The 13,852-nt window shown below is 45.7% G+C and overlaps 3 protein-coding genes, 2 non-coding genes and 1 pseudogene across 7 annotated transcripts in view; 3 read left to right on the top strand and 3 right to left on the bottom strand.

The window, feature by feature from the left end:
- LOC100707400 (high mobility group protein B2) overlaps positions 1 to 13,852 on the bottom strand; it is a 642,043-nt gene that overhangs the window by 13,981 nt on the left and 614,210 nt on the right. The window lies entirely within an intron of this gene.
- On the top strand, positions 2,628 to 4,682 carry LOC109202669 (E3 ubiquitin-protein ligase TRIM21-like; annotated as a pseudogene).
- trnak-uuu (transfer RNA lysine (anticodon UUU)) lies at positions 5,345 to 5,417 on the bottom strand. Its single transcript has one exon. It is a non-coding gene; the product is annotated as a tRNA-Lys (tRNA).
- LOC102082710 (fibrinogen-like protein 1) lies at positions 5,657 to 12,166 on the top strand. Of its 3 annotated transcripts, none has more exons than XM_019360563.2 (8): positions 5,657 to 5,834; positions 6,628 to 6,855; positions 9,111 to 9,279; positions 9,540 to 9,699; positions 9,848 to 9,945; positions 10,014 to 10,102; positions 10,860 to 11,047; positions 11,899 to 12,166. In XM_019360563.2, exons 2-8 carry the CDS (start codon positions 6,784 to 6,786, stop codon positions 12,116 to 12,118), a joined length of 996 nt encoding a protein of 331 aa, XP_019216108.1. In that variant the 5' UTR covers positions 5,657 to 5,834; positions 6,628 to 6,783; the 3' UTR covers positions 12,119 to 12,166. The 3 variants fall into 3 exon arrangements, with proteins under 3 accessions (XP_019216108.1, XP_025764211.1, XP_025764212.1); XM_025908426.1 differs by lacking the exon at positions 5,657 to 5,834 and adding an exon at positions 5,835 to 5,925; XM_025908427.1 differs by lacking the exon at positions 5,657 to 5,834 and adding an exon at positions 6,111 to 6,129.
- trnar-ucu (transfer RNA arginine (anticodon UCU)) lies at positions 6,066 to 6,157 on the top strand. Its single transcript is given in 2 exon segments — positions 6,066 to 6,102; positions 6,122 to 6,157. It is a non-coding gene; the product is annotated as a tRNA-Arg (tRNA).
- LOC109194366 (microtubule-associated tumor suppressor 1 homolog) overlaps positions 12,167 to 13,852 on the bottom strand; it is a 33,505-nt gene continuing 31,819 nt past the window's right edge. The window contains exon 19 of the mRNA XM_025907768.1: positions 12,167 to 13,079. Within this exon, the coding sequence (XP_025763553.1) occupies positions 12,812 to 13,079 (268 nt within the window). The 3' untranslated portion in view covers positions 12,167 to 12,811. The remainder of the gene's footprint in view (positions 13,080 to 13,852) is intronic.

Genomic DNA, 13,852 nt, shown 5'->3' with positions numbered 1-13,852 from the left:
AGACTGGACTGACTAATCAACACAAGTGCAAACACACTGACCTACACCACCAAACTATCGTACACACCAACCTGTAAATGCTCTTTTGCACAATATTATTACTGGATTTTTTGCACTAACTTCTTTACTTCCTAATTTTTGCTGCTACACTAAGGCATGTTTACTGTTCCTCCACTACCTAGCTACTACCTACCAAGTTTTCCTTAGATAGTTAGATAGTTTTTGTTAATTTATGTTGTAATTTATGTTGCATGTAGCACCTTGGTTCTGGAGGAACGTTGTTTCGTTTTAACTGTATATGGTTGAAGTGACAATAAAGCCAACTTGACTTGACTTGATTTGGTTGGTTGGTGCAACAGAGTACTTGATACAGACTGAGGTCAAATTTCAAATGAGCTAATAAGAAAAATGTCCCATTTTCACTCAGTCTGAGACCTAAAAATAAAAACCTCACATAATTAGTAAAAACTGAAGATTAAACTCATCCGTTTTAACTGAGCTGACTGTAGGTTTGCCTGCAACAGCTGAAACACATGTTTAGGGTCACATGCCTGTCAAACCAAGGCACTTTTGAAGTCTGCTGGGGCGCATGACAGGAAGTTCACTTCACTTCTAGACCAGATCACGACAAGGTGCTTATATCATGATCCTGTTATAATACAGAGAAAAACCCAATTTGGCAACAGTGGGAAGGAAATACTCAGTTGTAACAGCGGCTTAGGGTTGAGGGGAGGAAGTGAGCACCAAGACACACTGTGGAAGAGAGCCAGAGATGAATAATAACTGAAATGCAGAGTGGCATATAAACACAAGCCCCCAGCAGTCTACACCTATTTCAGCATAACTAAGGGAATGGTAAAAATGGCCTGCATTTGTATAGCGCTTTTCTAGTCCATAGGACCCCAAAGCGCTTTACACTACATTCAGTCATTCACCCAGTCACACACACATTCACACACTGGCGATAGCAAGCTACATAGTAGCCACAGCTGCCCTGGGGCGCACTGACAGAGGCGAGGGAGGGTTCAGGGTCTCCTGATCCAGCCTTATAACTATAATACATTAGTGCTATTTCTTAAATTTGTAAACTCTGTAACATATTGTATTATTTGAATAGTTTAAACTGTTACTGTTACTATGTTGGAGCTACTGTTAGCCGCATAATTTCCTTAGGGATCAGTAAAGTATCCTGGTCCAGCCCTAACTATATGCTTTAGCAAAAAGGAAAGTTTGAAGCCTAATCTTGAAAGTAGAGATAGTGTCTGTCTCCTGAATCCAAACTGGAAGCTGGTTCCACAGAAGAGGGGCCTGAAAACTGAAGGCTCTGCCTCCCATTCTACTTTTAAATACTCTAGGAACAACAAGTAGGCCTGCAGTGTGAGAGCGAAGTGCTCTAATAGGGTGATATGGTGCTACAAGGTCATTAAGATAAGATGGGGCCTGATTATTTAAGACCTTGTATGTGAGGAGCAGGATTTTGAATGAGGCGAATGCCTGAACCACCAAACTAGCTGCTTTTAATGTGGAGAAGTAGCCAGTAACCAGCCACCCTTTGCAGAAAGCTCATTTCTGTAGCTTGTGTCTGCAGTCACTGTCTTTCAGTTGCTGCCCAGAGTTCTTGACTATAGGAGAGGCTGAGGACTATGAGACGCTCCCAAAGCACCTCCCATCCTCTGAGGGATGTCACTGAATGTCTTCTCCAAGTCCACAACTGTAGACTCGATGGGCAAACTCCCACACACACTTGAACTGAAACTTAAGAGGATGAAATCTGCATTGTTCCTTGTGTGTCTGAGGTTAAACTATAAATGCACAAACTCTACTTTCCAGGACCGAGTGTGATCCCTCTGTAGTTGAAGGACACTGTCCGATCCCCCTTCTTAAAGATAGGAACAACCATCCCAGTCTGCGAATCCAGAGGCACCAACCCACTTCTCCACCGAAAGTATCACGGTGTGTCAACCATGACACCCCTACAACATCCAGGCCCTTCAGGAACTTAGGGCGATCCTCATCCAGCCGAGGGGCCTGGGCTCCAGAGAGTTGATTAACTACCTCGGTGACCTCGCCCTCAGAGATGGTCGAGTAATTCCCAGCCTCTGCCTCATAGAAGATCAATCAGTGGCATTAGGGAGGTCCTCAAAGTATGTCGTTGGCCACCTGTTGAAGGGTTAGGGTTAGGACCCCAAGGACCCCACCTTGTGAGTAGACCACAGCTTCCCCCTCCGGAGTCGCCTGATGGTTTGCCCGAATTACTATGAGGCAGACCAAAAGTCTTTTCCATGGCCTGAATGGATTTAACGAGGAACCAATGAAGAGAAGCCAACATGGGAGAGCCTGGTTCTGCCTCTGCCTGTTAAAAGGGAGTTTTTCCTTCCCACTGTCGCTCATAAGGGGTCGCCTGGTCATTGGGCTTTTCTCTGTATCATTGTAGGGTCTTTACAGAATACAACACCTTGAGGCGACTGCTGTTGCTATATAAATAAAAGTGAATTTAAAATTGAACTGAATATCTAGAGGTCACTGCTTGAACTTATGGTTGTTGTCACACTTTCATATTTCTAAATAACCCACAATTATTATTTAATGACAATATTAACTTTGACTTCTGTTTTCAGAGTGCAGACATGTCTGCTGCCACCAATCTGCTCTCTGATGATGAGCTTCTGTGCCCCATCTGTCCAAATATGTTCACTGATCCGGTCACCACACCTTGTGGACACAACTTCTGCAAAAAGTGCATCACTCAGCACTGGGATATTAATTTTCCATTTCAGTGTACAGTATGTAAAAAGGCATTTTACAATAGACCTCAGGTGAGGCTCAACCCAGACATGAAGCTCAGCAGAAAGCAGAAGTTCCCTGTGACGTCTGCACTGGAACCAGACTGAAGGCCCTGAAGTCCTGCCTGGTGTGTCTGACCTCCTACTGTCAGACTCACCTGGAGCCTCATCTGACAGCTACAAGTCTGAAAAGACATCAGCTGATTGAGCCTGTGGAGAACCTGGAAAACAGGATGTGTAGGAAGCACGATAAACATCTGGAGCTGTTCTGTAAGACCGACCAGACATGTATCTGCGTGCTCTGCTCTATTTTAGACCACAAGACTCATGAAGTTGTTCCTCTGAGAGAAGAATATGAAGGAAAGAAGGCAGAGCTGGAGAAGACAGAGGCTGAGATTCAGCAGATGATCCAGAAGAGACGACTGAAGATTCAGGAGATCAAAGAGTCGGTGAAGATGAGCAAAGATGCTGCAGACAGACAGAAAGCAGAAGGTGTTCAGGTCCTCACGGCTCTGATGGAGTCTGTTGAGAGACGCCTGAAGGAGCTCATAAAGGAGATCGAAGACAAACAGGAAACTACAGAGAAACAGGCTGAAGGTGTCATCAAAGATCTGGAACAGGAAATCTCTGAGCTGATGGAGAGAAGCTCTGAGGTGGAGCAGCTCTCACACTCTGAAGACCACCTCCACCTCCTCCAAAGCTTCTCCTCCCTGAAAGCTGCTCCACCCACCAAGGACTGGACAGAGGTCAGAGTCCGTCCACCATCATATGAGGAGACTGTGGAGAGATTTGTGGAGACACTCTGGAAACACATGAAGAAGCTGTTTGAGGCTGCAGAGCTGAAGAGGGTCCAGCAGTATGCAGTGGATGTGACTCTGGATCCTGATACAGCACATCCTAAACTCAACTCTGATGATGGAAAACAAGTGAAGTATGGTGATGTGAGGAAGAAACTTCCGGACAACCCAGAGAGATTTTCTTACTGTGTTTGTGTTTTAGGAGAGCAGAGTTTCTCTTCAGGCAGATTTTACTTTGAGGTTCAGGTTAAAGGAAAGACTGACTGGGATTTAGGGGTGGCCACAGAGTCGATCAACAGGAAGGGACAGTCCTGGGGACGGTCTCTGGACTGTATGTCTGGGAGATGGAAGTGAGTACAGTGCCTGCACTGCCCCTCCAGTCCGTCTCTCTCTCCAGTCTGGTCCTGAGAAGGTGGGGGTGTTTGTGGACTATGAGGAGGGTCTGGTCTCCTTTTATGACGTAGATGCTGCAGCTCTGATCTACTCGTTCACTGGCTGCTCCTTCACAGAGAAGCTCTTCTCCTACTTTTGTCCCTGTACTAGTGATGATGGTAAAAACTCTGCACCTCTGCTGATCACTCCTGTTAATAACACAAACTAGAAAACTGATCTGATCCTGTGTGAGGAACATTTTCACTGGGGACACTGTGGTTTTGGTCATCTTTGTTTTCAGATTCTGACTGATTGGTTTTTGTTATTAACTGGACTCACACCTACAGCAGCCTCATGCTGATTTTGAGTCTTGAAAATATGTGAATTCGTTGTTTTTTTTACTTTGGAGGAAACTTCAATTTTACCTCAATTCTAAGGCAATATTTGGATACTCCAGCTTCCTCCCAGAGTCCACAGTGGGGTTAATGATGATTCTGAAATTCACATAGATGTAAGTGCGAATGTGATTGCTTGTCAGCCTGTCGACCTGTACAGGGTGTCTGGGATAGGGTCCTGCTCCGCTGAGACCTGGTAAGGATAAGCAGAGGTCACTGCAAAGACTCGTGGTTGTTGTCACACTTTGATATTCCTGAACAATCCAGAGTTAACAGTTATTTAATTATAATTTTAACTTTGCAGGCTTTTATTCTCAGACTGCAGACATGTCTCATTCCTGTGCTCCATCTGTCTGAATGTTTTCACTGAAACGGCATGTACTCTATTAATAAAACTGAATTATCATGCTTACAGAAATGGGCTCTGTGTCATTTACTTATGTACCTAACAAAGGAGAGCTGGTCCCAAATTGGACCCATGTGGGCCACCCTAAATAACAGATACAAATAAAAGTACCTGACAGAAGCTCTGCTAGCGATTATGACAGAAATTATAACAACCAGGTACGAGATCGTCCCTCCCAGCACCTCAGTCTGGCTAACAAAATGCTCATTTTTATCAAAAGCAATGCTATTCTGGATTATTACAGCGATTAAATATATATGATTGACTGTAACCTGTAAAACTTTGATATTTTCACCATAGAGCATCTGCAAATGAGTGTAACTGCTGCTCTGTGTGCTGTGCATTAGACTGAGGAGTTTACAGGGAGGAATGATTTTCTGTGTCGTTCACTGGTGCATTATGGGTAATCTCAGTGTGCTCCTGTGACTGGCCAGCACATCATGGAGTGGGTGGGAGGTCCTGTCATAGGCGTTTTAACATTTACTCTTACAATGAAAACATAAAATCTATATTTGACTCACTGCAGTAATGTAAAGAATGTGTGGGCTCATTTTGAACAGGTTCTTTAACTAAAAGGGCGAAAAAATTTGACGCCCGAACAGGGACTTGAACCCTGGACCCTCAGATTAAAAGTCTGATGCTCTACCGACTGAGCTATCCGGGCTCTGGCACATTCCCGACACGGGTTCAACAAGAACCTGGTTAGTCCGATAGACGATTACCACAAAGCTAGTAAAAGTAACGCAGGTGACCTTCTCTGTTCACCTCGTGTTTCACGTCACGATATATCGGACATATTTGATTTTGGTCCTGCATGATCTCGCAGACATTTCTAGTTTTTCAAAACACAAATATCACTTCCGTTTTTTAAGAATTTCACAGTAAAAACACTGCTGCTAAAATCACACAATGAACCCTCAAATTGCAACTCAGACACGACTCATTGCTCTCCTAAACACACGGCGACGTTGTTTCTGCTGAAGCAAATCTTATCAGTGTCGGACGAGTAGTTGTCTTTGAGGACAGAGCTGGGGGGAGGGGAGCGAGCTTCACGTTTGTTATTCAGGCGGTGGAAATATCGGTGAGCTTGAACCTCCATGTGTGAGCTAACGGAGAGAGAGCGGAGGAGAAGCAGCCCGGCTGACAGCAGCTAGCAGCGGTGCTAAGCTAACGTTAGCATTAAAGTGCTATTTTATACCATTATAGTTTGTGTAGCAGACACGGGCGCAGTATTAGCAGGTTAACCATCTTGCTAGGGCCTCGTGTGGAAAGACAGTGTTAAAACCTTATCATTGCCTCCTGTGCAACAGGTGGCTCCGTGGCGCAATGGATAGCGCATTGGACTTCTAGTCAAGCACTTGAGGGGTGATTCAAAGGTTGTGGGTTCGAGTCCCACCGGAGTCGCATGTTTTGTTTTTAATGTATATATTAAATATGCTATAATATAACTAACTACGCGGTGTTACGTTTTGCGGTATAGAAGATTAATAATGACACAAATAAAGGGAGTTAGCTGAAAATTAAAATAATGTTTACTTTAAATGCACTTAATGATTCATTGAGTTAAATTTAATGCCAGTAATAAAATGTGTACTCATGCACATTATACAACATTTGTGTTTGTTTGCTGCTGAATAAAACTTAATAACTACTTAGAAATAAATACCATATCAGTTCTGATAAATAAAATAATTCTTAATAATTTCCCCTTGGGATCAATAAAGTATTCTGATTCTGATAATACAGTGAGATTTGCACAGCTCACAGAGAAGTAGATAAAAATAAGTGTATAGACATGTTTTTATTTTAGCATTTATTTATGTGTCTCCTGACTCATTCACTGGTGATCACGTCATTATCTTTGTTGTGTACAGTTGATGTTGCTGGCTCAGTCACTGCAGCCACTAGATGGAGGCTCCCCCACAGCTGTGCAGCGATGGCCCAACACCAGCCTTCCCGACGGGGCTTAAAGTCAGAGGAGGCGGAGGCAGAGAGGCTAATCGAAGAAGGAGGGTCGGGGCAGCGAGTCGATGGGAGTCCCGATGATGGCCACGCTGAGGACCTCGGTGGCCTTTCTGCTTCACCTGGCTTCCTCTGTGGCGGTAAGAAACTGAGCGTCCATGTCACATAGTTCTCCTCGTGCAGTCTGCACTCTGTACTTCCTGCTTTTAAGTATCTCTGAGATTTGGGTCCTCACAAAACTGATGACAGGGAGGTGAAAAATGCAGCCGTCGTTTTGTATGGCAGAAAGTAGTTCCAGTGGAAGCGCAGACTGAGATCTGTCCACTCTGGTCTCTGGACCACTGAGATCTGTCCACAGGGACAGATCTCAGTGGTCCAGAGACCAGAGTCATTCTCTGATGACTTTCTTTCATTGAAAAATGAGAACCTTGGTGCTGAAATTAGTTTAGATTCATTCATTTTTACTGCACAGAACAAGAAATTCATCCCACTGGTATTATTTCATTTTTTTGGACTTCAGTCTCTCAGGATTTGTATTTACATCAACGAAACTAACATGAATAAATGACAGGAACAGAATAAAAACTGAATGCTGAAGATTTACTTTATTGTTACAGCTTCTAAACGTCGGACGTTCAGAGTAAAATACAAACATTAGAAATAAACAGCAATGATCATATTTCAGTTTTATTTTGGCTTATCGAGGTTTTCAATGTTTACATTTTTAAACCACACTTTGATAACTCCTTATCTGTTCAAGCTTCAGCTCTAATTTTAAACAGCTTCATACCCAGCAGCATTGTGATGTATCGATGCAGTGCTCAAAGGACGTCTGCTAACTTCCTTTAAACTAAGAAACAAACACCATGTACACATGCTGCCCAAATATCTCTGTATTCTGTTGAAAAGATCTACATTAGAGTTAAACTAGAGCTGAGCTGGACGTTCATGTAATACCATTTTGTTCCACACGAGGGAGCAGTGAGTCAGTGTAACTTCAGTATTTAATAACACGTTTATATTTACATTAAAAACACGAAGCATGTTGATGAAGTGAAGGCGGACAAAGGAATCAACGTTAAACAGCATGTGCTCACTGTGACACGCTGCCCCCTGCTGGTGAACGCTTTCATTCACATCTGCAGGATGCAATTACAAAAAGTACCTTCACTAAAAGTAATCCCAATAACCTTTGACCTTTACCTCCACGCTGCAGGTGAAGCATCAGTGTTTAAAAGATGATTCTTTAATCTTGGCTTTTATATCGTTTGGATGAGATTCCCAGCTTCACACGATTTCAGCATCATAAATATGGATTTCAAACTGCATGTATTGCATGTATTTGTATGTATTAATATTGAAGTATTTGCACTTCTCCTGCAGGAGTTTCATAGGCAGAAACTAAAATAATTTCATTTCACACTCTGAGAAGTGAGAAACATTAATTATTGCCCCTGACAGCCAGATGCATCTAATCAAACAGCATCTTGGTTCTCTTGGCTCATCTGTTCACCCGAGCCTCAGGTACCTCGGTGTGATCTTTGATTCTGCCATGTCCCTAGAACAACACTCTTGCCAGTTAATTAGGAACGGCCTTTTTCAGCTAAGAAACATCTCCAAACTGCGAACTTCGTCTAAATCTGAGTTAGAAATGGTTATTCATGCTTTTATTTCTTCTCACTTAGATTATTTTAAGTCTTTTTCTTTGTTTGAGCAAAAGAAATCTTGACCGTCTCCAGTTAGTCCAGAACGCTGCTGCAAGGCTTTTAACTAAGACACGAAAAAGAGAGCACATTACACCAGTGTTACGTTCGTTACACTGGCTTCCTGTACATTTTAGGATTCATTTTAAAATCTTGGTACTGACTTTTAAAGCTTTGAATTGTGATGCCCCTGCCTACATTTCTGATATTTTATAACCCCACGCTCCCTCTCGCAGCCTGAGATCATCTAATCAAAGGCTGTTGGTCGTCCCACGAACTCGTTTTAAGACCAGAGGTGATAGATCTTTCAGAGCGCTGGCCCCCAGGTTGTGGAATGCTCTCCCTCCATCATTACGTTGCCTTTATTGTATTTATTCTTTTAAAAAGCAGCTTAAGACTCATTTATTTAGATTGGCTTTTAATTAGATTTGTGCTGTATGTTTGATTTTTATATTACTGTGAAGCACGTTGTGGTTTTTATCCTGTGAAGAGTGCTATATAAATACATTGAATTGAATTTTAAAGTCCTTGAAATCGTCTCATAAATCAGGGTTTCAGTCGTTTGATGTGACGAGCTTCAGTCAGGATTTAGAGTAGATCACAGAAACAATGATGAGGACACCAATGATCTTCTCACACTTTCTTCATTACTGCCGAGTGCCTGAGGGGAGCTTTTTTATCCTCCTGTCCAGGCGCCGGTGCCGTGTGAGGAGAGCGTGAGCCGGCTGGAGGCGGAGATCCAGGGGTTGATAAACGTGATCAGTGAGCAGCACCGCTACATCCAGGAGCTCCACAGCAGCCAGGCGCAGCAGCTGCAGCAGATCCCCAACTCGTACCTGGGCCTCGACGACCTCTACAAGGGTACGGCTGTGTCCACCGTGTGTGGATCAAACCCGTCATCGTCAGCACCGGAAGCTTTCCTTTACCTAAAAAACAAACCATGTCTACACAGAGCGTCACAAAATCAGAAACCCAGGAATGCTTATTTTATTACACTCATCCTGGGATCGAACCGGGGATCTTTTCCTCATCAGGCACCAACTTTTCGCGTGTGTGTGTGTGTGTGTGTGTGTGTGTGTGTGTGTGTGTGTGTGTGTGTGTGTGTGTGTGTATATATATAGACTGCTCCGAGGTGTTTGAGGATGGAAACGTGGCCAGCGGGCTGTACGTGATTCGGCCGGACGGCGCTCCCACGGCGCTGAGCGTGTACTGTGACATGAACCACGGAGGAGGGTGGACCGTCTTCCAGAGGAGGAGAGACGGCAAAGAGAGCTTCGACAGGTGTGTCACCTTTACACACGTGAACACTTTAACAGTGCAAACAAATGTGTCATCGTGTGTGTGTGTGTGTGTGTGTGTGTGTGTGTGTGTGTGTGTGTGTGTGTGTGTGTGCGCGTGTGTGTGTGTGTGTGTGTGTGTGTACGCGCAGGGCGTGGGTGGAGTACAAGCATGGATTCGGAGACCTCTTCTCTCCTGCTGGAGAGTTCTGGTTGGGCAACGAACCCCTGCACCATCTGACATCACAAGGTGTGTGTGTGTGTGTGTGTGTGTGTGTGTGTGTGTGTGTGTGTGTCTGATGCTTTCTGTGTTTTTAGGGAACTATGACCTGCGCATCAACATGGAGGACTTTGAGGGGAACGAGCGCTACGCCGAGTACAAGAATTTCAAGGTGGAAGGCGAACAGGTGAAACTGAAGTAACCATGGAAACTCCTCAGTTTTAAATTAAATCTGATCCTCAGAACACTTTACAGCCTCTCCCTGACCTTTGACCTCCTATCGGTTTCTCATAACACTCGTTCTTATTTAGACTACGGTCCGGACCAGCAGCAGCATCAAGGTCAGCGCCGGTCTCTGTTCCCATCGGCGTTCCTCTCCCTCTCTCAGTGTTCCTGCACTGCTGAGCATAAACACACAGATAAACTAACAGCAGGGGGAGGAGCTGCAGAATATTCCAGAGTGTCGGAGCGATGACGCGACGCTCCGGTCACCACGAGACGAGCTGTTTGCTGCTGTTTTAGGAGGACCCAAACCTGATCCTTACGTTAAACCTGAACCCAGGTGTGGCCTCGCAGTCAGGCCTTTAAAGGCTGTGAAAATGATGCATTTAAAGGGCGTCGTTAAATGTAGCTTCAGAACAATAACCTGGGTTACTGCTTACTGCATATTTCTTTTTAAGTATGTGTAAGCTGTCTTTGATTAATCAGCTGTTGCTGAAGTGCAGTAAAAGCTGAACAAACTGGCTGCGATGAATCTGAGCATCAGATTTGCAATTGTGAGCTCCCGCAGCACTCGCAGTTTCAGCGTGTGGTCTTCCTCGCTGCCATCGACCCGTGAGGTTCACGTCAAACATTCAGGGTTCGGCTGTAAAGTGAAATGAAATGTCCTCGCTGAAGGTCACGCTGCAGGTGTGAGCCTGATCACACTCTGTTCTCACCTGAAGGATCAGTACCAGTTACATCTGGGCGAGTTCACCGGGAACGCTGGCGACGCTCTGGCCGACGCCCACGGGGCGGGACCGGGGAGTCCGTGTGCAGACGGGGTGAAGTTCAGCACCTATGACCGGCCAAACTGCATCGACGCCGACGTTCAGTGCGTCAGACACAGCAAGTCGGGCTGGTGGTTCAGCAGGTGAGACGCGCACGGGTTTACTGCAGGCTTAAAGGGACAGTACACCAAAACTCTGAGCTGTAGAGTCGGTCATCCACACGAGACAGAGCGACGGGGCCAAGCAGCACTCGCCAACACCGTGACCCCGGGAAATTGACATTTTACTGATAAATGTGATTCAGCCTCAGATATTCAGATTTAAATTTCAGCTGCTGCTGCGTGCAGAGTTTCTTTGTTCGTCTTTCATTTCTGCAGTTTTGTGTTAATTTCATAAAATCAAACACCTTTCGTGAGAACGCGTGGAGATGAAGATCTTTATGTGTCTGTTTTCAGGTCTTTGCACGAAGAGGTTTGAAGTGTGTGTTTGTTCAGTGGCTGCTGTTTTTAGTGCTTTATAAATAAAGTTAAAGTTTGGTTTAAAGGACGGTGAACTTTAACTAAAGGTTAATAATCAGCTCGGATGATTTCTGCCTCCTTATGTTCCCTAATGAAGCCGTTCCCAAACTTTGAAGTTTTCTGCAGCCCAACAAAACGTTACATCCTGACGTCCCAGCAGCAGAAATCTGTGCATTTCTCGTGACGGCTCTGATTTATAATCAGAGTTCAGGTCTTTTTAAACTCAGTTAGAAAAATCTGAACTTTTTATCCCTTAAAATGAAACCCAGCAGGGTTCATGCTGCTGAGGTTCTCACGGTTCGTTTTCGGTGCTTCGATCATCAAAGTGAAACTTTTCGTCTCTGCCGCTGAACTATCAGGATAAACGCTCACTTGATTTTGGGTGGACTGTCCCTTTAAGTGGAGCAGAGCACTGTTAAAGCAGCTGATATTGGCCGATCGTGTCAGCTGACTGTTCTGTGACTTCCCCCTCACAGGTGTAACGCAGGTAACCTGAACGGTCACTACTACAACGGGCCGTTCGAAGCCATGACGGACGACGGCGTGGTGTGGTACACGTGGCACGGCTGGGCCTACTCCATCAAGTCTGTCGTCATGATGATTCGAGCGTCCGACCTCGAAGCGCCGCCTCCAGCGGACGTTTACCTGTCAGGAGGTCCTAACCTGGTCCCGGCGGCGGGCCGAGGCGCTCCGTGAAGCTGAGGTCGCGTTGATGCTGTGAAATAAAGTCAGAGCGCCTTCGTATGATGTCATGTCGCATTTATTCTGTCCAAAATAAAAGAACATTATACACTGAGGCATTCTAGGTAAATCTGAGGTTTTTCAGGACAAACAGAAACAGTAAAACAGGCCAGTGTGTCAGTGAGGGAGGGGCACGGCACAGCAGGTCAGACTCCGTTCTGATTGGGCACCGGTCTGCATATCTGGCTCTGAGGCCGGCCCCCAACGTCGAACATCCACGGGTGATTACATTCCACAAAGCAGGTTAAGGTCGAGGTCGTGACAGGGCAGAGGTCTGTGCGAGGCGTGATTCCGTCCCAGGCGGGACGCTGATTGAGCTTCGCTCTTTGGAGGGAAAAAAAAAAAAAAAAAAGAGTCTGTGATCCGTGGAACCCAAACAGCCCGGAGCGTTTCCACAAACATCCACGAATCCAAGGTTTCCCCCCGAGGAGGCGAGCGGAGCAGCGGTCAGGGAGGAGGAGCTATGTACAGACCCTGAGGCGTGCCTGCTGGTTTCTTCAGAGGAGGAAGAACGCTCCGAGGAGGACCGGGCGTTCCGAGACGGCGAGCTCGGCCCGGAGCCGCGCTCTGGTTTAAGTGCGTCGGTGCCGCTGCAGCGTCTTTTCAAAATAAGATATTTATTGAAAACTGTACAAGTCTGCGATGGCTTCACGTCCAGCGGCACCGCTCCAACTCGGGAGGGGGAGCGCGGGGGGCCGGTGGGTTATCTGGGCGATAACGGCGCAGCTGTGGGGAAGGAGGCGGAGTTCTGCGGCGAGCTGAAGGGGGAGGTGGGCGAGAGGCGGCGGGGCTCGCCAGCAGGTCGCCGTTGTGCAGCTTCCACAGCAGCTCCTCATTCTCCATGGACAGCCGCTTGTTGACCTTTGACTCCTTCTGCAGCGTCTGCTGCAGTATGGCCTGCTCGCTGGACAGCTGCCTGCAGGGGGAGACAGAGAGCCGTGAGACGGGGAGCAAGGATGTCACGCTCAGAGGGAATGATTTATTTAAAGGGGAGCCGGGTCGCTCGCAGGTCGCTCGCTTACAGCTTCCACGCGCGCGCTGAGAGGCTGATTGGTGTTATCTGGGATCACCATAACGACAGGCACAGGCGGGACGTTTAAACGCGGCGTCGTTCGTGCCGTTGTGGAAGGATTTTACACTAAACACTCAATATGAAAGCCACACGTCTGATGTTTTTACTCACTGCAAATACACAAGGTTGATTTTTAAGTGTCATTTTCTTATTCATACGTGCCACAATAACAACAATCATAAAATAAAGTTCTCAACTCTCTCGCGTCTGTATTTGTTCTAAAGTTTTAAGTCTACTCGAGTTTTTCCAAGAAGGACGATCATTTTACCCTCTGCTCAAAGGAAAAGGCTTCTAGCTCTGATTCCTTCTTTTTTAACTCATCATCTTCTCAGGCTCCTCGTCGCCTGAAATCTGCTTTATTTTGTATTAATGGAGCAGAAACATGTTCATCTCTCCCAGAACGTCTCGTTCTTCACATTATGAGTCAAGAACAGCAGCAGATAAACCTCATCATCACTGTCTCCAAAAGTTGAATCTGTTCATCTGGACGTAGCGTTTTGTGGGAGAAACGTTTCGTCACTCATCCAAGTGACTTCTTCAGTCTCAGCTGACTGCAGGTTTCCCCAAACCTTATAAACAGGACATTTGCATAATGACTGAAACCAGCCCACTGAAGG

Source organism: Oreochromis niloticus, linkage group LG6 (assembly GCF_001858045.2).
Source record: "Oreochromis niloticus isolate F11D_XX linkage group LG6, O_niloticus_UMD_NMBU, whole genome shotgun sequence".
Classification (NCBI taxonomy): Eukaryota; Metazoa; Chordata; class Actinopteri; order Cichliformes; family Cichlidae; genus Oreochromis; species Oreochromis niloticus.
This window is presented reverse-complemented; position numbering and strand designations above follow the sequence as displayed.